The 23,517-nt window shown below is 55.1% G+C and overlaps 1 protein-coding gene across 1 annotated transcript; it reads right to left on the reverse strand.

Moving 5' to 3' along the window:
* Positions 1-5,320: 5,320 nt before the first annotated feature.
* PRPF31 (pre-mRNA processing factor 31) lies at positions 5,321-23,515 on the reverse strand. Its single transcript, XM_064380877.1, has 14 exons — positions 23,402-23,515; positions 20,627-20,811; positions 20,453-20,513; positions 17,463-17,546; positions 16,911-17,008; positions 14,729-14,835; positions 13,788-13,957; positions 13,058-13,215; positions 10,684-10,773; positions 8,521-8,648; positions 8,347-8,419; positions 7,571-7,699; positions 7,386-7,484; positions 5,321-5,744 (listed from the first exon to the last, which is right to left on the reverse strand). Exons 2-14 carry the CDS (start codon positions 20,801-20,803, stop codon positions 5,619-5,621), a joined length of 1,500 nt encoding a protein of 499 aa, XP_064236947.1. The 5' UTR covers positions 20,804-20,811; positions 23,402-23,515; the 3' UTR covers positions 5,321-5,618.
* Between the last annotated feature and the right edge of the window lie 2 nt (positions 23,516-23,517).

Here is a 23,517-nt window from a genome sequence, read left to right on the forward strand (position 1 = left end):
TGAAGTCATTGGTTGGTCCTGGAAGTGGGTGGGGAAAGCGGAGGAAGGCATGGAGTGTGGGCGTTAGGGGCCGTGTACCTACTGGGAGACAGATAGGTGCCTTCAAAGCGGGGGCCGAGCCGAAGTTATCTGCCAATCAAAACAGACACTGGGCCAAGGGGGAGGGGCTGGGCAAGAAAGTCCACCCCTTTATCTTCGTTGGCCCTGAGCGTTATCATTCATGCCAGTTTGGCCAATAGCGTGGCGAGTGGGCGGTAGCTGCTCATAGAGCGTGTGAAAGAGGGTGTAGTCGGCAGACGTGGGACTAGGGCGCATCCCTTGCGTCCCGGCCAGGAGGGCTGCTCCCTGTCTCTCAGCTGTCTCGTCTTTCTCCAAGTGCCTCTGTGTTGGCACATCTCTGAAATTCATTATTTGCCGAGTGAAAGAAGGAAGGGACCAGACACAGTGCTTCTAAGCCACTGGCACTGTGCATAACAGAGTTGGTTGGGAAGCGCGAAGTATGGAGTTTTTGTCCTGCCTCTGACTGATTACGTGACCACATGGGGACAGTCATTCTCTGCCCCTCAGTTTCCTTAGTGTGTTGAGGACGCTGCAGAAGGTACAGCGGAGACAGGTGGCTCCCTAATGCCTGCTCGTTTCAGGTCTCAGCTCCGTTGTCTTCTTGGGGAGAAAACTTCTCTGACCTCCCGGGCTGAGCGCTCATGTGCGCCTTGCTGGTTAGGATTTATTTTTGCACATCTACCGTAATTTCGTAATTATTCGGTTTCACTCTCTGGATTTTGCATCTCCAGCACTTCGCACGCAGGAAGTAGTCAGTAACCGCTTGCCAAAGGAATAAATGAATGAATGTGAGGAATGACTTGTGATTGAAAACCTTCTAAACACTGAGGACTGGGAGGCATTTGCCCAGGGTCACACAATCGAGATGGGAAGCCAGATCCGCCCCTTCCTCTCTAGGTGGTGGGAAGTAAGAGAAATCTAGGGCAGAAGTGAACGTGAACTAGTATGGAGCCGTTCAGCACCACTCGAATCAGAATGGCTTGAGGCAAGAGAGGGAGGCATGCTTGCAGAAATGCATTTTCTTAGGCCCACACACAGACAACGGGAATGAAGCCTGGGGATCTGTATTTTCACAAACTTCCCGGTAATCCCCGTGTTCATTACCGTTTGGGAGTTACTGTTCTAGAGCTTTGCTGTTCAGTGTGGTTCCTGGACGAAGTAGTGTTTCTCAGACTTCCCTGGAATCAGGGAATTTGTCAAAATGCAAATTCTGCTTTTCTAACAAGTGCCCCGGCTATGCACACGGTCACAATTCACACTTTGTACATCAAGGATCCAGAGTGATGACTTTCAAACTTGGCTGCACATGAGAATCATGCGCTCGGTGGCTTATGCCTGTAATCCTAGCACTGTGGGAGGCCAAGGCAGGAGTTCGAGACCAGGAGTTCGAGACCAACCTGGCCAACATGGTGAAACCCTGTCTCTACTAAAAATACAAAAATTACCTGGGTGTGGTGGTGCACGCTTGTAATCACGCCACTGTACTCCAGCGTGGGTGACAGAGCAAGACTCCCTCTCAAAAAAAAAAAAGTTGATTTTTTTTTTTTTTTTTTTTAAAGACAGGGTTTCACCATGTTGGCCAGGCTGGTCTTGAACTCCTAACCTCAGGTGATCCACCTGCTTTGGCCTCTCAAAGTGCTGAGATTACAGGCGTGAACAACCACGCCCGGCCAAAAGTTGATGTTTTAACATCAGTCTCCACGGGTGGGAGCCAGACACATCAGTATTTGTTTTTTTCTTTTTTCTTTTTTTCTTTTTTTTTTGAGACAGAGTCTCTCCCTGTTGCCCAGGCTGGAGGCTGGAGTGGAGTGGTACAATCTCAGCTTGCTGCAATCCCTGCCTCCTGTGTTCAAGTGATTCTCCTGCCTCAGCCTCCCTAGTAGCTGGGACTACAGACGTGCATCACCACACCCCACTAAGTAATTTTTCAAACTCCTGATGATTCCAACATGCAGCTAACCAAGGGCCACTTACTTAATTTTTTTAGACAGAGTCTCACTCTGTGGTCCAGGCTGGAGTGCAATGGCGCTATCTCGGTTCACTGCCACCTCTGCCTTCCGGTTCAAGCGATTCTCCTGCCTCAGCCTCCTGAGTAGCTGGGACTACAGGTGTGCGCCACTGCGCCTGGCCTAAGGGCCACTTCTACTCTTCTAGAGCAAAGCTTCTCAGATGTGGCCTTGGATCAGCCACATACCCATCCCCTGGGAACTTGTTTGAAATGCACATTTTTGAGCCCCACCCTAGACTGAATCAGAAACTCTGGGCCCAGCAACTATGTTTTAACAAGCCCTCTGAGGAATTCTGAAGCATATTAAATTTTGAGAACCTCTGTTCTGAGCATACTAGGGCTGCAGGGCCACGTGACTCAGATTCCTTTCCTGAGATTCACACCCTCATGCCATAGCCCCACTGGTAGATGCCAGATATTTTGGCCAAGGGAGATGGGGATTCTGAACAGTGTTGTGGACCACCAGTCCTTCCCTGGCAGACCAATATGTAGAGATCAGCAAAGGCTATCATTTTCAACGGGGTTGACTCAGAGGGTCAGGGATAAAATTGAGGAAACAGACTTCAGTTATGCATCCTGGGGTAGTTCGGCCACTCAGAGGAACCTCCCAGGTATGATGACTTTTTGACTTGAGGGAGGAGAGAAATTCAGAGATTGCCACTGAGGTCCAGAGACAGAGCTCTGGGTTGAAGGAAGGACAGGGATCCAGAGATGCACAGAGTGGTCACAGGGAGGCCCAGGGAGGGGAACAGAAAGAGCAAAATCTCAAACAGGACCTAGAAATCAGAGGGAGACCCACATAGCATGAGGTGGAGGGAGGGAGAGAGAGGGAAGGTGGAGAGAGGGAGAAAAGGTGGGGAGAGGAAGGGAGGGAAGATGGGGAGAGAGAGGGAGAGGGAAGGTGGAGAGAGGAAGGGAGGGAAGGTGGGGAGAGGGAGAGAGTGGGAAGGTGGAGAGAGGGAGGGAGAGGGAAGGTGGAGAGAGGGAAGAGAGAGGGACGGTGGAGACAGGGAGGGAGAGGGAAGGTGGAGACAGGGAGGGAGAGGGAAGGTGGAGACAGGGAGGAAGAGGGAAGGTGGAGAGAGGGAAGATAGAGGGAGGGAGAGGGAAGGTGGAGACAGGGAGGGAGAGGGAAGGTGGAGACAGGGAGGGAGGAGAGAGGGAAGGTGGAGAGAGGGAGGGAGGAGAGAGGGAAGGTGGAGACAGGGAGGGAGGAGAGAGGGAAGGTGGAGAGAGGGAGGGAGAGGGAAGGTGGAGACAGGGAGGGAGAGGGAAGGTGGAGACAGGGAGGGAGAGGGAAGGTGGAGACAGGGAGGGAGGAGAGAGGGAAGGTGGAGACAGGGAGGGAGAGGGAAGGTGGAGACAGGGAGGGAGAGGGAAGGTGGAGACAGGGAGGGAGAGGGAAGGTGGAGAGAGGGAGGGAGAGGGAAGGTGGAGACAGGGAGGGAGGAGAGAGGGAAGGTGGAGAGAGGGAGGGAGAGGGAAGGTGGAGACAGGGAGGGAGAGGGAAGGTGGAGACAGGGAGGGAGGAGAGAGGGAAGGTGGAGACAGGGAGGGAGAGGGAAGGTGGAGACAGGGAGGGAGGAGAGAGGGAAGGTGGAGACAGGGAAGGAGAGGGAAGGTGGAGAGAGGGAGGGAGGGTGGAGACCTGGAGGCATCATCTTGCCACCAGGGCTGCTGCCTGTCCTGGTAACATCACTTAGGTAACTAACAGAAGCCCCAACCTCGACCTCGTAGGTCAGGTGACTAGGGCCTCCTTAGTCCCACTGCGAAGCCCAGCTCCGGAGCACAGAGTAAATGGAACCCCCTGAGCTGCTCTTCCTTAGCTTTTCCAGGGAGACCACAGTTGCACGCCACCCACTAGGACAGCCCCTGCTGTCTCCTCGCCTGGAAAGCCTTTCCCCCGACTGCCTGCAGGCCACAGTCCCCTCAGCCCAAGTAAAGGTGTCCCTGGCCGAGCCCCGGTTACCAAGGCTCCGTGACTGGAGGGCCAGTGCGCTCCTTCTGCTCACCTGGCATCAACTTTCACAGCAACCAGGTCCTACCAGGGCAGGGAGCCTGCCTGCTTTCCCTTTGCCAGGGCTGCACACAGCCGCTTCACACTGGTTATAAATGAGGCTGGGCAGGTGCGGTGGCTCACACCAGTAACCCTAGCACTTTGGGAGGCCGAGGCACGCAGATCATTTGAGGTCAGAAGTTCAAGACCAGCCTGGCCAATATGGTAAAACTCCACCTCTACTAAAAATACCAAAATTAGCCAGGCATGCTGGCACGCACCTCTAGTCCAGCTACTGGGGAGGCCGAGGCAGCAGATCACTTGAACCTGGGAGGTGGAGGTTGCAGTGAGCTGAGACCTCGCCACTGCACTCTAACCTGGGCAAGAATGAGACTCTGTCTCAAAAAACAAACAACCAAAAAAACCCACAAAATTTGGTGGTGGGTGCCTGATCCCAGCTACCCAAGAGGCTGAGACAAGAGAATCACTTGGACCTGGTAGGTGGAGGTCGCAGTGAACTGAAATCATGCACTCCAGCCTGGGCGACAGAGTGAGACTCCATTTCAAAAAAATGAATAAATAAAATATAGTAAGAGGCTAGACGCAGTGGCTGAAGCCTGTAATCTCAACACTCAGGGAGGCTGAGGGGGAAGGATCACTTGAGCACAGGAGTTCAAGCCCCGCCTCGGTAAGAGTATGACCCCATCTATAAAAAAATTTCAAAATTAACCAGGAATTGTGGCATGTGCCTGTAATCCCAGCGACTTGAAAGGCTGAGGTGGGAGGATCGCTTGAAACCAGGAGTTTGAGGCTGCAGTGAGCTATGATTACATCACATGTACTCCAACCTGGGTGACAGAGACCTCATCTCTTAAAAAAAAACCATTAACAGGACCCAGTTATTGGGCGCTGATGGCGAGCCCTGTGCTAAGTGCTTTCTGCGCATTCTTTCCAGTCCTGGGCACCTGGGCGTAGGTGTGGGGGCTGGAAAGGTGAGGCAGCTGGCCTGAGGTGCCAGAGCAATCTTGGTCGGCCTGCACTGAGATCTTCAGTTGTCGGCAGCCACATCATTTGGCATCAAAGCGACTGAGGTTCTCCAGGGGGTCGGAGAGGGTTTTCTTCCTCCTGGGATCCCACGGCGAGAAAGGAACGGGGAAGGGAGTGGGCCCTGAAGGCCGAGCTCTTCCCAAACTCCGCAGCTCTGACTATTCTAGTTGTCCCAGCTGTTTGGAAAATGATCACTCCCCAAGGACAGATCTTGATAATGTGCTTTTTAATTGTACTCTTTTCAAAAAAAGTATCTCCTTTCTCAGTTAAAATAAAAAAGACAAGGCATGGTGAAGACCTGCTCTAACCCATCCAGGGCGGTGAGCTCGGTCCTGGGGGAGGCCGGGCCAGGCTTCTTCTGAGGCCCCTCCCTGGCCAGTCCAGCACCGGGGTGGGCGGCAGGGAATGCTCTCCCTGCCACAACCCCTAACCCCCATCCCAGCCCTTCAGAAGGCCTGGACTTCTACGTCCCTTCAGTGGGAAGCCACCTTGGGCACACGCCATCATTCAGGTGGACATGAGGCCACTCTTCTCGCCCTTGACCTTGAGGAACTCCGCCATGCTGGAGAAATACTTCTGATTGGCCTCAGCCACCTTCTTCTCCGCAGCCTGTGGGTTCACAATCTCCAGGCCCTGGGCAGGTGAGGGAGAGAGGATGATGCGTTGGGTGAGGAGAAGGCCCCAACTGACACGTTAGAGCCCCCCAGGCCCTTCCCCATGGTACTCAGGCCTTGCATGGGCATGAGACAGTTTGCCAGTCCCTGGAGTCGCCCTGCCTTGGAAGATTCTGCCTCAGCGGGTCTGGGGGAAGACGGTGGGGAGGAACCAGGGCACCTAGGTTTTTAACAACTTCCCCGGGGGGTGTTAAAAACACCAATGCCTGAGGACAGCCAATCCTGCCCAGTTTCTAGAGGAGGAAACTGAGTCTCTGGGGGATGTGGCTGGCCCGAGGTCCCAGCACAAATCACACCAACACCAGTGACGATCACAGTGTCCAGTGATGGGAGCCGGCACCTGGCTGGAACTTCCTAAATATTTTCAAGGCCTGGGCAACAGAGCGAGAGGGAAGGTGGAGACTTCCCTTGTCTCTAAAGAAAAGAGACTTGTCTCTAAAGAAAATAATAACAGACTGAGTACAGTGGCTCAAGCCCGTAATCCCAGCACTTTGGGAGGCCAAGGTGGGTGGATCACAAGGTCAAGAGATCAAGATCATCTTGGCCAACATGGTGAGACCCTGTCTCTAGTAAAAATACAAAAATTAGCTGGGTGTGGTGGCAGGCGCCTGTAATCCCAGCTACTTAGGAGGCTAAGGCGGGAGAATCGCTTGAACCTGGGAGGCGGAGGTTGCAGTGAGCCAAGATTGCACCACTGCACTCCAGCCTGGCAACAGAGTCAGACTCCGTCTCAAAAAAAAAAAAAGAAAGAAAATAAACACAGCCGTCATCAGGCTCCAACAGCAAGTGCGGTGCCAAGTGCTTTCTGTGCACGCCTTTTCAGTCCTGGGCACCTCATGACGTGGGAGTGGAGGCTGGGAAGGGTGAGACCCTCCCTGGCTGCTCTAGGACGAAAGCCTCCCCGTCCCACCTCCCACCTCCCACGTCCTTCCCTCCCTGGCATTTCCGCCTTCTACTACACTGGACATCTTACTGATCTGTCTGTGCCTGGCCACCCACAGGCTCCATGAAGGCAAGACTTGCCTCTCTCATTCACCGCTTCACCCCCAGAGCTGAGAGCACCGACAGAACTCAGCACAGACACCTGCTGACTGAGCAGATGAGCTCTCTGCTGTCCCACACCCATGGTGCAGGCTCACCCTGCTCTGTGGATGGTAAACCGAGCTGCCGATGATGTGGTGACTGCCGTGCTCCACGCCACTCACTGCTGACTGGGTTGGGGGCCAGACCCACATGTGACACCCAAGCCCACCTAGCTGGGAACTGTTTCGAGGGGGGTCCTGAGGTTACCTTAACCACTCTGGCCATTTCAAACTGAAGTCCTAGAGGCTGAGCAATGTAACCCACTCACGGCCCCACGGAGGAAAACGGTCCCCTGGACACAGCCCCGGAGGCCTGTTCTGCGCCTCTCGTCTCTGCCAACCTCAAGCGCCTGCTGTGTGCCAGGGGTCGCCAATGCCTTTGGCATATCTCGTCACCACATGCCCCGTGACAGCCCTGTAAGGGGACTGACTCACTGAGGCCTGCTTCACAGGGGCAGAGGGCAAGGGGCCTTGCCAGCATCTCGGGGCTGGGGACAGAGCTGGCCCAGGGCAAGTACCTGGAGTGGGGTGAAAGCCACACTGGAGGCTGTGCCCGAGGAGCGGTCACGGATGGTGGACTTCCCGCCGTATACCACGCTCTGCTTCTGCAGGGTCCGCTGTGGGAAGGACAGCGAGGCTGTTATCTGGGCTCACCCTACCCTGCGTCCCTGGGTCCCTGGCCCCACTCAGGTCTGGCACATACCTGCAGCGTCTTGGAGATCCTGGCCTTGGTGGCCTCGTTGACCTGTGTCTGCCGCACACGCCCACTGCCCGACTTGCCCAGGTGGCCCAGGCTGAATCCCAGGTCCTCCTGGTAGGCGTCCTCCTCGATCTATGGGAAAGGGAGGCCCCTGCGGTCAGTGGCCAGGCCCCGCCCTCCAGTCACTCAGGCACCCCCTCCACCAGCTAGAAGCCCCGCAGTCACCAGCTGGCTGGGCTCCACGGGCACCTGCTCGGGTACCCACTCAGCCCGGCTGAGGCCTGGGGGCCCCTACAAGCCGGGGATGCTGGGGAGCCTGAAAGGGGCTGGGTCCTGGCGCTGCTCTGTAAGCTCAGAATTGAGAGGCCTTCCTTATGCATGTGGGTTGGGGGGTGTCAGGAACCAGAACAGGTTCCACGGGCTGAGGTGGCCTCGGAGCTGGGTCTTGCAGGACCAAGGGGATGACACTGAGATAACAGAGGAGACGGGGTTCACGGAGGGAAGGGCCGTGCAGAGGGAGGGAGGAACCGGCTGAGGAGCCTGGGGTGATGGGAAGCAGTAGGGGCCTGAAGCTCGGGAGATGCAGGCTCTGAGGGTGACAAGGGTCACTTTGGGGCTGAACGGATAGAAACCAGAGTAGAGGCTGGGATCGTGCCCTAGACATGAGCCAGGGCCACAGGACAGAGAGGAGGGAAGGCGGCGGGAGGCAGAGGGCGGTGGCGGCTGGCTGCCTGTGGCCGTGAGTTCTCCTCATGGCTCCTGTGCTAGGGGCGTCTGACCTCTCCGAAGCTCATGCGGTTGGCCTGTTTCCGGATCTCGGTCAGCCCCAGCCGCTCCTTCATCTTGCGGTACCTGGGGACAGGTGGGCAGGCGGTGCCGGGGAGTCAGCTGGGAGGACGCCGGCCCCTCCCCTCCACGATCCCCATGCCTACTAGACCCCCAGGGGCCCTCACCTGCGGCCCCCTCGCTTCTTCCGCTGTCCATCCAGGGGCGCGGGCAGCGGTTTCACCTGCTTCACAGGCGGCGGCTCCTGCCACTTGTCGAATTTGCGCTCGATCTCATCCTTGAGTTCGTAGCCCACCTAGGGAGGGTGAGAGCAAGGGGTGGGTCCTGCTGCTGCTCACGTGGGCTGCCCACCAGGCCTCCTGTGTCCGCTGTCTGCCTGTCCACCTGAGCGGACTGCCCACCCCACCGCTCCATCCTTGCTGCGGGGCCCTGGAGGATCTCATCTACCCTCTGGGTTTTCAGGTCCATCTACAACCTGATGCCCACATCTCGGCTCAGACCCCTCCTCTGGGTTCTGTACCCTGTAAACAACTGTCTCCTTGACAATGGGATCGTCAACAGCCCTTCAAATGTACCAGGGCCAAGCAGAATTCCTGCTCCTCCTCCCCAGCCTTCCACTCTCCAGCTTCCTTCTCCTCGTGTAAGCAAACGGCAACTCCGAGAGCCGGGGAGCCGACTCCACTGTTCCTCTCCACACCGCACATCCCAGGAGTTCTTCTTTCAGAACAATCCCAGACTCGCCCCCCAGACCCTCCACTGCAGCCAGAGTTCTCCTCGGGGCGCACGAGGCTCCACCCGGGCCTCCCTCTCTCCTCCAGGGCTCCTGGCGCTCCAGCCTCAGGGCCTTTGCACTGACCACTCCCCGTGCTGGGAAGACTCTCCCCAGAGAACCCAAGTGCCTTGCTCCCTGACTTCATTCAGGTCTGTGTTAAACCCTCACCCCCTCAGAGCTCTAAGTCCTCCCTGACATTCCAGTTAAACCAGCACCTAATGTCTCCCCACCCCAATCACCTGCCTTTTTCTTCTTGATGTTTACCTAGCCCTGCTAGGCGCAGGACAGATTGCCCCTGTGGACTGTCTCCCAACCCGGCCCCAGTGAGAGTATCCACGCCATGGGACAGGGCTCTGTCTGCGCTACTCACAGCTGCATTCCCCACACCCAGACCAGGGCTGAGACGGGGAGAGGGAAAGGAGGGGGAGATGGAACACCTGATCGCCGAGCCAGGCAGGGTGCTTGGCAAGCGACAGTTCACAAGACAGAAAACATGTCTCCTCTCCCGAGTGCATCTACCAAGGAAGACAGAAGTGAACTGAATAATTACTTGAATAGTATCCCCTGCTGGAGGAGGACAGATCCTGGTGTGGAAGGCAAACTATGCCCCCACCAACACACACACATGCCCCAGGAGGTCCGTGTTCTAACTCCCAGAACCCATGAATGTCACCTCAGGGCAAAAGGGACATGAAGACGTTATGGAGTTTAAGGCGTGTGAGCTGGGAAGACTATCCCGGACCATGTGAGCAGGCTCAACATGGCCACAAGGGCCCTTAAAATAGATGAGGAAGACAAAGGCAGAGATCTGAAGACAGAAGCAGGGTGAGAGTGGTCTGAGGATGCCGTGCAGCTGGCTCGCAGACAAAGGAAGGGTCACAAGCTAAGGGATGCCGGTGACCCCTAGCAGCTGGAAAAGGCAAGGAAACGATTCTCCCTTGAATCCCCCAGAAGGAACCCTCTGAGCTGATACCCTGACTTCAGCCCAATGAAACCCATTTTGGACTTCTGACCTATAGATGGTAAACCTGTGCTGGTTTTTTTTTAGATGGAGTCTCACTCTGTCACCTAGGCTGGAGTGCAATAGTGCAATCTCAGCTCACTGCAACCTCTGCCTCCTGGGTTCAAGCGATTCTCCTGCCGCAGCTTCCCGAGTAACTGGGATTACAGGTGCGCACCCCATGCCTGACTAATTTTTATATCTATAATAGTGACAGGGTTTCACCATGTTGGCCAGGCTGGTCTCAAACTCCTGACCTTGTGATCTGCCTGCCTTGGCCTCCCACAGTGCTGGGATCACAGGTGTGAGCCACCGCGCCCAGTCAAACCTGTGCGGTTTTAAGCCAGTAGGTTTGTGCTACCTTCCTATAGCAGCCCTGGGGAATGAATGCATTGGGGAAGGGGGCGCCTGACCCCGGGGAGGGTCAGCAGAAGCACCGCCTCTGCCCTCGTAGGACAGTGCTTGCTGGAGTGGGCTCCCTGCTGAGGGCTCTCCCCGCGGAGACACCCCAGGCCCGGAGGAAAGGCTGTCCGGCCGCCCCCACCTTCCCCTCCTCACCTTCCCCTCCGTGCTCTCGTGGAAACTGTCTACACGGGCTGCCAGCGTGCACTTGGCGGCCACCAGCCGGGCCGCTTTCCGCCGGAGATCCTGGAGCAATGGAAAACGGGGATGGAATCTGTGAGACAGACAGACAGACAGACAGACAGACATAACTGCACAGCAACCGCGGGTGCTTCTCATCTGGCTCCACTGCGGGCTCTAGAGGTGTATGCTCTTAGCCCCCTCTTCACAGGAAGAGGGGATGAGGGCAGGGTGCAGAGCCACGTCTGGGCTGGTAAGTGGCAGAGTCAGGTAAGGACACCAGCTGGGAGCGCGCTCAGCCTGGATACCAGCTCCGTGCTAAGTGTGCCCCTTGGGCCATCTCATCAAATATTGAAACATCGGGCTGCTGTGATCATTGCACCCCCTTTTCAGATGCGGACACCAAGGCTCCAAGTCACATGGCTAGGGACACAGCCGGGAGGTGATGGAGCCAGGGTTCCAATCCAGACTGCAAACAGAGCCCCAGCTCTCAGCCACAGTGACGCAATGGCCGGCCCTGGCCTCCTTACAGGCCTGTGATGTCTACGGCCTGTGCCTGGACCGATCTGGGATGGGCAGATGAGGCGGCAGACGCCCTGTATGACAAGACACCAGGCTCCCTGGGGCAGGTTTAACCCACGGCCTAGGACTGTGAGGCAGTGGTGATGGCCTTGTGAGGCAGCTGGAGCCCCAAGCCTCAGGCCCACCAGTCCTGGGTTCTAAAGCCCACTGTCCCTCCTCCCAGGATGGGGTGACCCACCAGCACCCCTGGGTGTGTTCCAGTAGCAGTGCCTGACCTAAAGGATCACAGAAAAGACCAAAAAAACAACCCTACACAGGGCAGGAGGGGCCCTGGCCATCGGTGCTGCTGTGCTCTGCATCCCCGAGGGAGGCTGGGCAGGGCACAGGGCCACAAGCCTGAGGCCACTCGCTACAGACGGACAGAGCAGGATCTGGACCCAGGCCTGTCTGTCTCGGAGCCTGTCTTGCCTGTTCTTTTTTTTTTTTTTTGAGATGGAGTCTTACTCTATAGCTCAGGTTGGAATGCAGTGTGTGATCTTGGCTCGCTGCAACCTCCACCTCCCGGGTTCCAGCGATTCTCCTGCCTCAGCCTCCCAAGAAGCTGGGATTACAAGTATGTGCCACCACGCCTGACTAATTTTGCAATATTTTTAGTAGAGACGAGGTTTCACCATGTTGGCCAGGCTGGTCTCAAACTCCTGATCTCCAGTAATCCACCCGCCTCTGCCTCCCAAAGTGCTGGGATTATAGGTGTGGGCCACAGCGCCGGCATTTTTTTTTTTTTTTGAGATGCAGTCTAGCTCCGTCACCCAGGCTGCAGTGCAGTGGCACAATGTCGGCTCACTGCAGCCTCCACCTCCCAGGTTCAAGTGATTCTCCTGCCTCAGTCTTCCAAATAGCTGGGATTACAGGCTCCCGCCACCATGCCTGGCTTTTTTTTTTGAGACAGAGACTTACTCTGTCACCTAGACTGGAGTCCAGTGGTGCGATCTCAGCTCACTGCAAACTCTGCCTCCCAGGTTCAAGCGATTCTCCTGCCTCAACCTACCTCCCAAGTAGCTGGGATTACAGGCACCCTACCACCAGGCCTGGCTTTTTTTTTGTATTTTTAGGAGAGATGGGGTTTCACCATGTTGGCCAGGCTGGTCTTGAACTGCTGACCTCAGGTGATCCACCAGCCTCAAACTCCCAAAGTGCTGGAATGACAAGCATGAGCCTCTGCGCCTGGCCTCCTGCTTGTGTTCTAGGTCTACGTGTGTGCTGCCTGGCAGCAAAGTTGGGAGGTTGATGTATTCTGATGGCAGAGAGGATCCGGGAAGCTCCAGGGGCGCTGACCTCTCCTGCCCCTCCCGTGTGTCTCCCCGTGGCTGATGTTAAACTGTTATAAACTAAGTCCCCAGCACAGCAGCCCTCAGTGGGTTCTGTGAGTCCTTCCAGTGAACGGTTAAACCTGAGGGTGGTCTTCGGAGCAGTTGCACGCTAACCCGACACTGCTCGTCGTGAGCTAGGCCTGACTTGTAAGGGCTTCATCTGCATTGAGCCCTCATCCTAACTCATGAAGCAGGTGCTGTGCTCCCGTCTGATGGCGGGGAGACTGAGGCACAGGGCGCTCAAGCCTCTTGCCCACAGTCACTGATTGGTGGGTGGTGCTGCCAGAGCCTGGGCACCGGAGCTGGTGGACTGCAGAGCCCTGGCTCTCACGCCCCGTGCCACCCTGTTCCCGGCCCCTGAGTGCTACTGTCAGATGGTGGGCGTGGCTGCTAGGCTGTCTGGGCACAGTGGAAAGTTCCAGGGGAGCCGGGGGCAGGCAATGACACTGTGGGCTCACTGGGGGCAGGGACTGCACGATGTCGCTGTGGTAGATGTAGCCGGTGTGGGGCAGCACTGAGGTGGATGAGAAGCCCGACAGCGTCTTGCGCTGGGCCCCGAGCAGCATGATGTTGCAGGCCGGCATCTTGGAGAGGTTGGTCAGGCCGCCGGCCACACCTGCGGGGGAGGAGGAGGGGGCGGTCAGAAGAAAGCGGAGAGGTGGGGGTGCGCGAATCTGCCGGGGGCTCGCCGTGTGCCGGGCGCCTTTACATGAGGCTCTGGTTGGACCCCTCGGTGGTCGTGTCAGGAGGGCAACCTGGCTCATTCCACGAGGGGCAGATGCAAAGGAGGCTGTGAGAGGGAGGGCAGCTGGTCTGGGGGTGCAGGGAGGAGGCACCAGACAGGAAGCCGACCACCTCATTTGTGCTACGCCACACTGCCCTATTCTGGAGATGTCTGTGAACCACTTTCACCAAACCAGAAGCTCCCTGATAACAGGGCCTGGGTGTGGTCAGCTCTGGGTTTCCGGCAGAGGGGCGGGAGGAGGAGCTGTAGGTGAGTGTTTTTCCCACGGACAGGGCTTTGCCATGTGCCAGGCTGGCTGACCTCTGTGATGTCCAGGGAGACGGGGTGCTGAGGCCCAGGTGCCAAAGCCCCCACTCTACAGAAAAGGCATGCAGCTTCCCCAAGGCCGCAGTGTGGACAGACGCCTCCCCATCCCGCCCTGGGCCCCAGCCCTGGGGCCTCACCCATGATCTTGGCAGCCGTGGACGCCCCGATGATGATGGACAGGTTGGGCGCTATGAAGGACATCCGGGACTCCACGTACTCGTAGATGCGGTGCTTGGAGGCGTTCAGCTCCAGCGCCATGTCGCAGGCCTCCTCCAGTCGCTCCAGCTCCTCCTCCGACAGCTGCTGCCTGCAGGGGCAGGTGGGCCCGGCCTCCTGGGTCTCCGGCCTGCCTGGTGCCCAGCCCCCACCCTCTGAGTGTGAGTGTGTGTGTGTGTGTGTGCGCGCGCGTGCTTCAGCCTAATCCCGAGTCCCACCCTCTCAGTTCTGTGTGTGTGCGAGCATGCACATCTGTGTGTGTAGCTTCAGCCTAATCCCCCGTCCCACCCTCAGTTCTGTGTGTGCGAGCATGCACATCTGTGTGTGTAGCTTCAGCCTAATCCCCAGTCCCACCCTCTCAGTTCTGTGTGTGTATGTGCGCGCACATCTGCGTGTGTAGCTTCAGCCTAATCCCCAGTCCCACCCTCTCAGTTCTGTGTGTGTATGTGCGCGCACATCTGCGTGTGTAGCTTCAGCCTAATCCCCAGTCCCACCCTCTCAGTTCTGTGTGTGTGTGTGTGTGTGTGTGTGTGTGTATGTGTGTGGCTTCAGCCTAATCCCCAGCCCCTACCCTCTCAGTTCTGTGTGTGCATGTGTGTGTGAGCGTGCACATCTGCATGTGTGGCTTCAGCCTAATCCCCAGTCCCACCCTCCCTCTCAGTTCTCTGTGTGTGCGTGTGCGTGTGTGTGCACATCTGCATGTGTAGCTTTGGCCTAATCCCCAGTCCCACCCTCCCTCTCAGTTCTGGGTGTGTGTGTGTGTGTGTGTGTGTGTGTGTGTGTGCACATCTGTGTGTGTAGCTTCGGCCTAATCCCCAGTCCCCTTAGCCCGGGCCCAGCGACTCCCTCGCCGCGGACATACCCCTGGGTGGTGGAGGCGGTGACACTGACAACCATGATGGTGGCATTGGTGAGGATCTGCTGCAGGTTCTCATTGTTCTTGCACTTGTCCAGGCTGTTGCCCAGCTCCTGGGGGCAAGCAGAGAGACAGGGAGGCTTGGGCTCAGGAGGGCTGGAGAAGCTCTTGCTCAGCACCTATTCAGGTCTTGTCTTGGGGACACTGGGAAAGTCAGGTCTCTACACTGAGGGTCTCTACACTGGGGGCCTCTCCTGCCTCTGCCGCCTGAAGCATCCACACCATCTGTTCTGCTTTGGCTGACCTGGAAATGGAGCCTGGGCACAGCGGCGTCTGGGAGACCGAGGCCTCACAAGCCCCTGGCCCATGACAAGTGGGAGCACTGATCCGGTGGCCTCACTTCCCTGAAGGGGCTTCCCCCACCACCGTCCGGTGGGTAACCCCCCAACACGGGCACCAAAGAAGGAGAGCTGTGCAAACCCCAGGCACAATTAGTGCCTGAAGAATATCTTAGTTTATAGCGTTATTATTCAGCTATTTCCTTTATATAATCCTTTATATGTAATCATGTATTAGTTTATAGTCAAAACAATTAGTGCCTGAAGTATAACTTACTGCTTACATATACCTAGCTTATATAATCATACTTAGTATTTATATCTAGCATACTTAGTTCCATATAATCTTTCTACGTAGTCATATAAATATTGTAGCCTATATAACCATATATATATATTCTATATAATCACATAGGTATTGTAGTCGGAGCTGTACTGACACGTTTAGTGCTGATTTATATAGTCCTTCTCTATAACCATATAGTAGTTTGTAGTAGGAGGAATGCCTAGAGCAGTCACAGAACAGAAGCAGTACATGGGAAAACAGCCAGGCCAGGACAAGAACCAAAGACCCAGCGGTGGCGTCCCTGCCTGAAAGGGCGTACGCTGTATGGCAGGCTTGGAGCAAGAGTCTTTCCTCCTGATAAAGGAGTTGTATACCTCGCATCCAGTTCCTGTGGAAAGCAGGCCTCAGGCCTGAGATCCCGCAAATAACCGAGGGAGAAGAACCCCTCTGGTGTGACCAGGTCACAGCAGCTGTACACCCTGTCAGCCTTTTCTGGCTTCTGTGCTAGCTCAAATCATCCTCCCATAAATATCTTAGAGAAGAGCACACTCTGTGAGCTCCCACTGCATTGGCTTACAGCATCCTTCTACAGGAATCCTTTGAAGTCTCCAGCCCCCAGACAAGCAGCGTTGCACCTGACACCTGCTGCACACAGCCCACCTCCTTGCCTCGGTGACCTAATGAGGGTGGACCCCTTTTCTGTACATGACCCTCTACTACTGCGCATGGCATGGCCCCCTACTGCGCACAGCCCACCTCTCTGCCCAGGTGACATAATGGGGTGACCCCCTCGCTTGCTACTCACGTGATTATGTATGCCTTATCATTAAGCCTATAGTGACCTCCCTCACGACCCTTCCCCCTGCCTTGTACCTAATAAATACAGACACTTCTGGACGTTCGGGGCCTCGCCTGTCTCCGCTCATAAGTGGCGTGGCCCCCTTAGCCCAGCTGTCTTTTCCAGTCTTTCTGTGTCCTGTCTCTTTACTTCTTGGATCCTCTGCACAGCTATAGGGGACACCCCATGACTCCTTAGGGCTGTGGCTTTACACCATCGTAATCTTTCCCTGGACACGCGTGGGGGACCTCCTCCTCTCCCTGCCTCAAGTGCACCCGCCCCTCTTTCCCTAAACCCTTCCTTGGCTCTCTCATAAGACCCAGAGGCCCAGCGCAATCCGACCTCTTCCACTTCCCCCCTTCCCCGCCTCCCTCCCTCCCAGCTTGTTCCCTCTCAGGCTCTCTACACTTAAATGTCTCTCTCCCCCAAATCTCCGCGTGCCTGTCCCGTGTCAACCTTCTGATCTCAACTCCAATGCCGCCAGCGGGGAAGCCCTCTTGGGAGATCGGGGCAGGAGGGGAGCCCTGAGGAAGTCCCGTCCAGCTTCTGTCCCTCCCACGCTGGGCAGAGCAGGCCGCTGAGCCACCATCCACTCCTTCCATCATCTCCAGACCCCGAGGCCTCTGGGAGTAGGTCCAAGAGTGAGCCCCACCCGCCCCTTCACACTGGCAGGAGTCGGGCGAGAAGCCACAGTTCTCCCCAGCACCCCGCCTTCTCAGCGCTCACCTTGACCGTGCGGATGTAATCCAGTGCACTGGGGACCAAGGACTCCAGTTCAGGGAATCTCTTCGAGTACTTATCCCGGATGAACTTATGGATGATGTCTAGGGTGGACAGGACAGGCGGTGTCGGGTAAGACGGGGGTAGACTCTGCTGGTGGCCCTAACACCCACTTCCCCTTCTTCCTTTAGGTATGACCACAGGAATTTGTTCTGCTCTGCAAGATGTGAGCTGTGGTGACACGTTCTTAAGAAGCAGCAGCGCCTTGCTGGTGGGAATGCAGAGGTGATGGCTGGAGGTGGGGCAGCCACCTTGCACCGTGAACAGGTGGCCGAACAACAAGATGGAAAGAGCTGGGGCCACACCATCCCCGAGTGCTCGCTCAGACTCATACACAAGAGAACAAACTTCCTTCTTCTTTAAACCACTGTTACAGCAGGTGAACCGGGATCAGAGCATGGGCTCAGGGGCAGGACCCTGGGAAAGGCCAATGGGGAAGGGAGAGGGGACATGAGGGGTGTCACATGGGGCTGCGTCCGCCTCCTGTCCAGCACTCACTTAGCTCGTTTTCTATCTCCACGGTCAGGTTGTTGGCGTCCACAATGACGCGGTATTCAGGGGCTGCCTCCACTGGTCCCATCACTGTGAGGACACAGAGTGGAGTGTGAGTATTTAAACCCCTACCCCCTCCTGGGTCCCGAAGCTGCGGGAAACGGAGGATGAGGCTGCGAGGGGGTCAGGAAGGAGGGGCTGAAGAGTAAACCAGGGGACAGGCTGAAGTCTGCAGAGTCCCTGATCTTGTGTTCTTGCCTCCAATCTCTCTCCCTCCAGACCAGTCTAGACTTGACCCTCTACCCCTGAACTGAACCTCCTACGGCTTCCCACAGTCCTAAGGCTCCTGACCAAGCTCCCCAGACTGATAGTCATAGTGTCCCCAACACCGGAAGTTCTGCAAGGACCACTGCTGTTGTCTGCATGGTCTACACCCGCACCCGAGTACCCAGAATGGCACCTGGCATACAGGGAGCTGTCCAGTGCCTATCTGCTGACTCAGCAACTCTGCGGTCTGGCTTCTGCCCTTCCCACCGCTCCCTCTCATTATACTCCATTGTATTCCACTCCAGCCATAAAGGACTGATCACAGTGCCCTGGACACCCACTCCGCCTGGCCTTTTTTTTTTTTTTCTTGGAGTTTCGCTCTTGTTGCCCAGGCTACAGAGCACCATCTTGGCTCACTGCCACTTCCGCCTCCCAGGTTCAAGCAATTCTCCTGCCTTGGCCTCCTGAGTAGGTGGGATTACAGGCATGTGCCACCATGCCCAGCTAAATTTTTTTTGGTATTTTTAGTAGAGATGGGGTTTCACCATGTTGGCCAGGTTGGTCTCGAACTCCCAACCTCAGGTGATCTGCCCACCTTGGCCCCCTGCAGTGGTGGGATTACAGGGGTGAGCCACTGCATCTGGCCCCTCCTGGCCTCTGCACATGCTGTTCCCTCTCCCAACATCTGTTTCCGGAAAACCCTTCTTTGTGCTTTAGTGATAAGGGGCCAGGCACAGTGGCTCACACCTGTAATCCTAGCACTTTGGGAGGCGCAGGCAGGAGAACTGCTTGAGCCCAGGTGTTTGAGAGCAACCTGGGTGACACAGTGGGATCTCATCTCTACAGATAATTAAAGAAAAAAAATTAGCCAGGCATGGTGGTGTATGCCTGTGCTCCTAGCTACCTGGGAGGCTGCGGCAGGAACGCCGGAACCCAGAAGGTCAAGGCTGCAGTGAGCTGTGTTCGTGCCACTGCATTCTTGCCTAGTGACAGAGTGAGACCCTGTCTCAAAAAACAAACAAAAAACGATGCTGCGTTTAAATGTCATACAAATACTAACTGCCTGATGTCACAGAGCCAGTAGACAGCAGAGCTCAAATCTGACCCCAGGCAGGGTGCTTCAGAGTCTGTGCTCCCAACCCTGATGCTCAAACGGCTCTTGAAGTCTTTAAGACTCAGGCAGCGACTCAGAATCCTTCCCTCCCTTTCCAGAAGGATCAGATGCCTCCTCTGTGTACCTGCAGCACTTGTGCGCCTCCAACAAACAGGAACTGCCACCTGCTTGTGAGATGCTTCACGTCTACCTCTCCAAGCCAACCCCGGCTATGACGGGATCTGACTTGTCCCTGATCCTGGCCTGACGTCAGGAAATGTCACTTTGTGTCCCATAAGTCTCTGGATGGAGAAGTTCCCCGGCCTAGCATCTGGAACTCTGCAGGATCTGGCACGTTCCTGAGCCTGCCCTCTCACTCCTAGTGTCTGAGGCCCTGGGCATGCCGCTTTCTTTCCTGGCCCCCTTTTCTTTCCCAGGCCCCTTCCTCCCTTTCTTTGCTTGGTGTATGCATTCATGCTCTAGAGTCCAGTTCAGCCACCAATTCCTCCCTGACTCCTGGGGCAGGGTCAGCCAGTCCCTCCTGTGGCTCCAGTGGCCCCAGCCTGCTATCACCCCCTGACAGCTGTCTGGAACTTGGCCTGCCTCTCCCACCAGACCTTGAGCACATTAGAGCACAGACCTGGGGGTTTCAACCGGGTGCCCAGGTAAACGTTAAAGACAGCAGGCAGTGGGGCTCCTGAAACTCTGCTTTCTCACACACTTCTTTGCCCAGCAGAGAAATTTCATTCAAGAAGAATGGGAAGGCCGGGAGCAGTGGCTCATGCCTGTAATCCTGGCACTTTGGGAGGTCGAGGTGGGCTGATCACTTGAGGTCAGAGGTTCAAGACCAGCCTGACCAATATGGTGAAACCCCGTCTCTACTAAAAAAAAATACAAAATAGCCAGACATGGTGTTGCACATGCCTGTAATCCCAGCTACTCGGGAGGCTGAGGCAGGAGAATTGCTTGAACCTGGGAGGCGGAGGTTGCAGTGAGCTGAGATCGTACAACTGCACTCCAGCCTGGGCGACAGAGCGAGACTCCGTCTAAAGGAAAAATTAAAAAAAAAGAGAATGGGAGTGGTAACAGAACTGCCCTCTAAGACTTAGTCTGACAACTCAAGAGATAAGCCAGTGTTCCCAAAATTTGGAAGTGAGAAACGGTTTTAGACGATACTTTAATAATCACATATTTATTTTTATGTGGTGACTTTGTCTTTACCAAGTGATACCGGTTTTCCATTAATGGTAGCAATTTGCTTCCTTCTTAGATAAAATTTAAGAAAAAAGTCCTAGACTCAAAGAGTATGTTAAGCAATTAAAGGACAAGTGGCTTCTAGATGTGGCCAAAACCCTGTAACTGGTCATGTGAATCAGGGAAGTCTGGGAAAACTCAAGCTAAGTCCTATCATGATTAGTAAACTCAGTACACAGTAAGGACTTAAGAAGCATGAGCTTTACGATGCAATATATGTTTAGTGGAAAAGGGAATGGGTTGGGGAGGAACGAAAAAAAAAAAGAGAAGGCTCTGGAAAAGGCTGAGAGGGAGATATACCCAGCCACAAGCAGCATAGGAGCCAAGGGGCCTGGCAGAAGAGTCAGGAGATGGGGAGGGGGCATAAAGGGGGAGGAAGTACCTTCTGAAGCTTTGGCTTGCTTGCTGATATACTCCTCAATCTTCATCATAATCTCAGCAAACTGCAGGAAAGGAGGAGAGTCAGAATCCAGGACTCTTCAAAAAGAAGCCTGTATCACCCCTTTCTGGGAGATCGTTTAGAGCCCCCTGCTATCCACGCCTCTTGTCCTCTTACCATCTTACTGTCCCATAGCTTCGCGATGGTCTTGACTGAATCCCCGGAAAGATCCAGCTGTGTCTCCTCCTGCACATCCTCGATCGCTGGCTCCTCTTCCTCCTCCCCATAGCTTCCTCCTTCCTCCTCTTCTGCTGCCTCTTCGAGATCGGCTAAGAGCTCATCTGCCAGAGACATCCCGAGGCCTGTGAAGAGGGAGAGTAGGGTTCCCTAAACACTTGCCCTGACAAAGTCCCTCCTTATCACTGAGAAAATTCTCCCCCAGAAGGCCCTGGTCCTTCTTTACCAATCCCAGCAGCATGCAGGCTCCACATTGACAGCTGCTTTAGTTTTTGTTCACCGTCCAGTCTCCAGCTCCTGCGTGTGCAAGACACAGCATATCCTTGCAACCACCACCCTGCTAAGACTTCCCGTAACCAAGTGGCTTAGATTCCAAATGCATTTTGAAACTTTTTTTTTTCCCTTTCTTGCTTTTAGCCTTGAAAACATACTTTGAAATTGTTTCCTTCCTTTTCCGCTAGACACTCTCTTGCACTAGCTTATCTATGTGCTTACTTGCAAGTTCAGGGCCTAATCTTTTATTTTTTAAAGATGGAGGCTCGCTGTGTCACCCAGACTGGAGTGCAGGGGCACAATCTCAGCTCACTGCAGCCTCCACCTCTAGGTTCAAGAGATTCTTCTGCCTCAGCCTTCCGAGTAGCTGGGACTACAGGCACCTGACACCATGCCTGGCTAATTTTTTGGTTTTTTGTTTGTTTGTTTTGAGACAGAGTTTCCCTCTTGTTGCCCAGGCTGGAGTGCAGTGACGTGATCTTGGCTCACCGCAACTTCCGCCTCCCAGGTTCAAGTGATTCTCCTTCCTCAGCCTCCTGAGTAGCTGGGATTATAGGCATGCGCCACCACTCCCGGCTAAGTTTTTGTATTTTTAGTAGAGATGGGGTTTCTCCATGTTGGTCAGGCTGGTCTCGAACCCCTGATCTCAAGTGATCTGCCAGCCTCGGCCCCCCAAAGTGCTGGGATTACAGGCGTGAGCCACCATGCCTGGCCACGGTGGGGCTAATCTTGCCAAACTAGGTATGGAAACCCAGCTGCATAACTCCAGAGATTACTGCAAGGCAGTTAATATACAACCTGGCCATTGTTGACATGACACCAGTCCATGCTTCAGGTGGCCCATGCCTCAAGACAGCCTTCAGAGCAAGACACACATACTTCGTCCCAGCATCACTCCTGTATGCCTCCCATTCAAAGTTCCCCTCTTTTAGCCCCTCTCCCCAGCCTAAAGTTTGAAATGGTTTTTCAAAGACATTAGCTTGGCCATTTCCCATCTGCTAGCATTTGATCAATAAAGCTGCTTCACTTTCACCACCCTCCTCTTCTCCTAGTCTGGCCTGTGAGTAGCAGAAACTTGAGTTGGTTACATCATCAATTTCTTGCCCTCTCCAGGTCTTTGTACAGGGAGTCCCCTGCAACCAAAGTGGCTCTTCCCTTCACTTTTTAAAAATTTTCTTTGTCTTTTTTTCTTCTGAGATGGAGTCTCACTCTGTCGCCCAGGCTGGAGCACAGTGGCACGATCTCGGCTCAGTGCAACCTCTGCCTCCCGGGTTCAAGCAATTCTCCTGTCTTAGCCTCCCGAGTAGCTGGGACTATAGGCGCACGCTGCTATGCCCAGCTAATTTTTTGTATTTTAGTAGAGACAGGGTTTCATCTTGTTGCCCAGGCTGGTCTCAAACTCCTGAGCTCAGGCAATCCACCCACCTCAGCCTCCCAAAGTGCTGCGATTACAGGTGTGAGCCACCACACCCGGCCTCTTTTTTTTTTTTTTTTGAGACATTGTCTTGCCCTTCACCCAGGCTAATGTGCAGTGGCACCATCACAGCCCACCGCAGCCACAACCTCCTAGGCCCAAGCGATTCTCCCCGATAGCCTCCTGATGACAGGCACGCACCACCATGCCCAGCTAAGTTTTAAATTTTTCTGTAGAGATGGGGTCTCACTGTGTTGCCCAGGCTGGTCTCAAACTCCTGGGCTCAAATGATCCTTTCACCTGGGCTCCTAAAGGGCTGAAATTATAGGAGTGAGCCACCGTACCCGGCTCTCCTCACTCCTTAGCAGCCCAGCATCTCCTCAGCCTTCAGTTCTCACATTCCACCTCCCTGGCCCAGGCACCCCAATCTAGACTAGAGGAGATTGCTTTGTCATACGCGTCCCACAAGCTCTGTGTCTACAGTAACGCACTTCACACATGTGTGATTAATGAAATCATTACTTGATAAAGCCTGTCTGCCAGGCATCAACCAAAGCTCTAACAGTGCAGGCAACAATGTTTGCTCCTGCCACATCCCCAGGGCCACACATATTAAGACTTTTGGGTAAACTAGCTGTAAGAGGCCGGGCTCGGTGGCTCACGCCTGTAATCCCAGTACTTTGGGAGGCCGAGGTGGGAGGATCACCCGAGGTCAGGAGTTCGACACTAGTCTGACCAACATGGGGAAACCCTGTCTCTACTAAAAATACAAAAATTAGCTGGGCGTGGTGCCGTGCGCCTGTAATCCCAGCTACTCGGGAGGTTGAGGCAGGAAATTGCTTGAACCTGGGAGGCGGAGGTTGCAGTGAGCCGAGATCGCGCCACTGCGCTCCAGCCCGGGCAACAGACCGAGACTCTGTCTCAAGAAAAAAAAAAAACAAGCTGTAAAGGCCCGCCTTTCTCCTCACGTCTTCTCCCAGACCCAGGAGTCTGGCCTCCCGCCCTCCCCTCGTCTCCATCACACTCACCTCTCCTCCCTGCGCACCACGGTGTCTAAGAAATAAGCTTTCCCAGAGCGCTCGTCGATCACCGATGACGTCTCACACTCGTGCCGCTATCGAGGGAAAGCTGATCTCTGATTGGT

The sequence above is a fragment of the Aotus nancymaae genome, unplaced genomic scaffold, assembly GCF_030222135.1.
Source record: "Aotus nancymaae isolate 86718 unplaced genomic scaffold, 86718_ANA_hifiasm-v0.15.2.pri h1tg000028l, whole genome shotgun sequence".
Classification (NCBI taxonomy): Eukaryota; Metazoa; Chordata; class Mammalia; order Primates; family Aotidae; genus Aotus; species Aotus nancymaae.

What these genes read in the sequence shown, in the direction of transcription:
- PRPF31 (XM_064380877.1), bottom strand. Translation starts at nt 20,803, where the DNA reads ATGTCTCTGGCAGATGAGCTCTTAGCCGATCTCGAAGAGGCAGCAGAA. An exon ending in ATTACATCCGCACGGTCAAG is followed by an intron (nt 14,836 to 16,910) that starts GTGAGCGCTGAG and finishes GCTTGCCCCCAG; the next exon opens with GAGCTGGGCAACAGCCTGGA. An exon ending in GGATCTCCAAGACGCTGCAG is followed by an intron (nt 7,485 to 7,570) that starts GTATGTGCCAGA and finishes TCCTTCCCACAG; the next exon opens with CGGACCCTGCAGAAGCAGAG.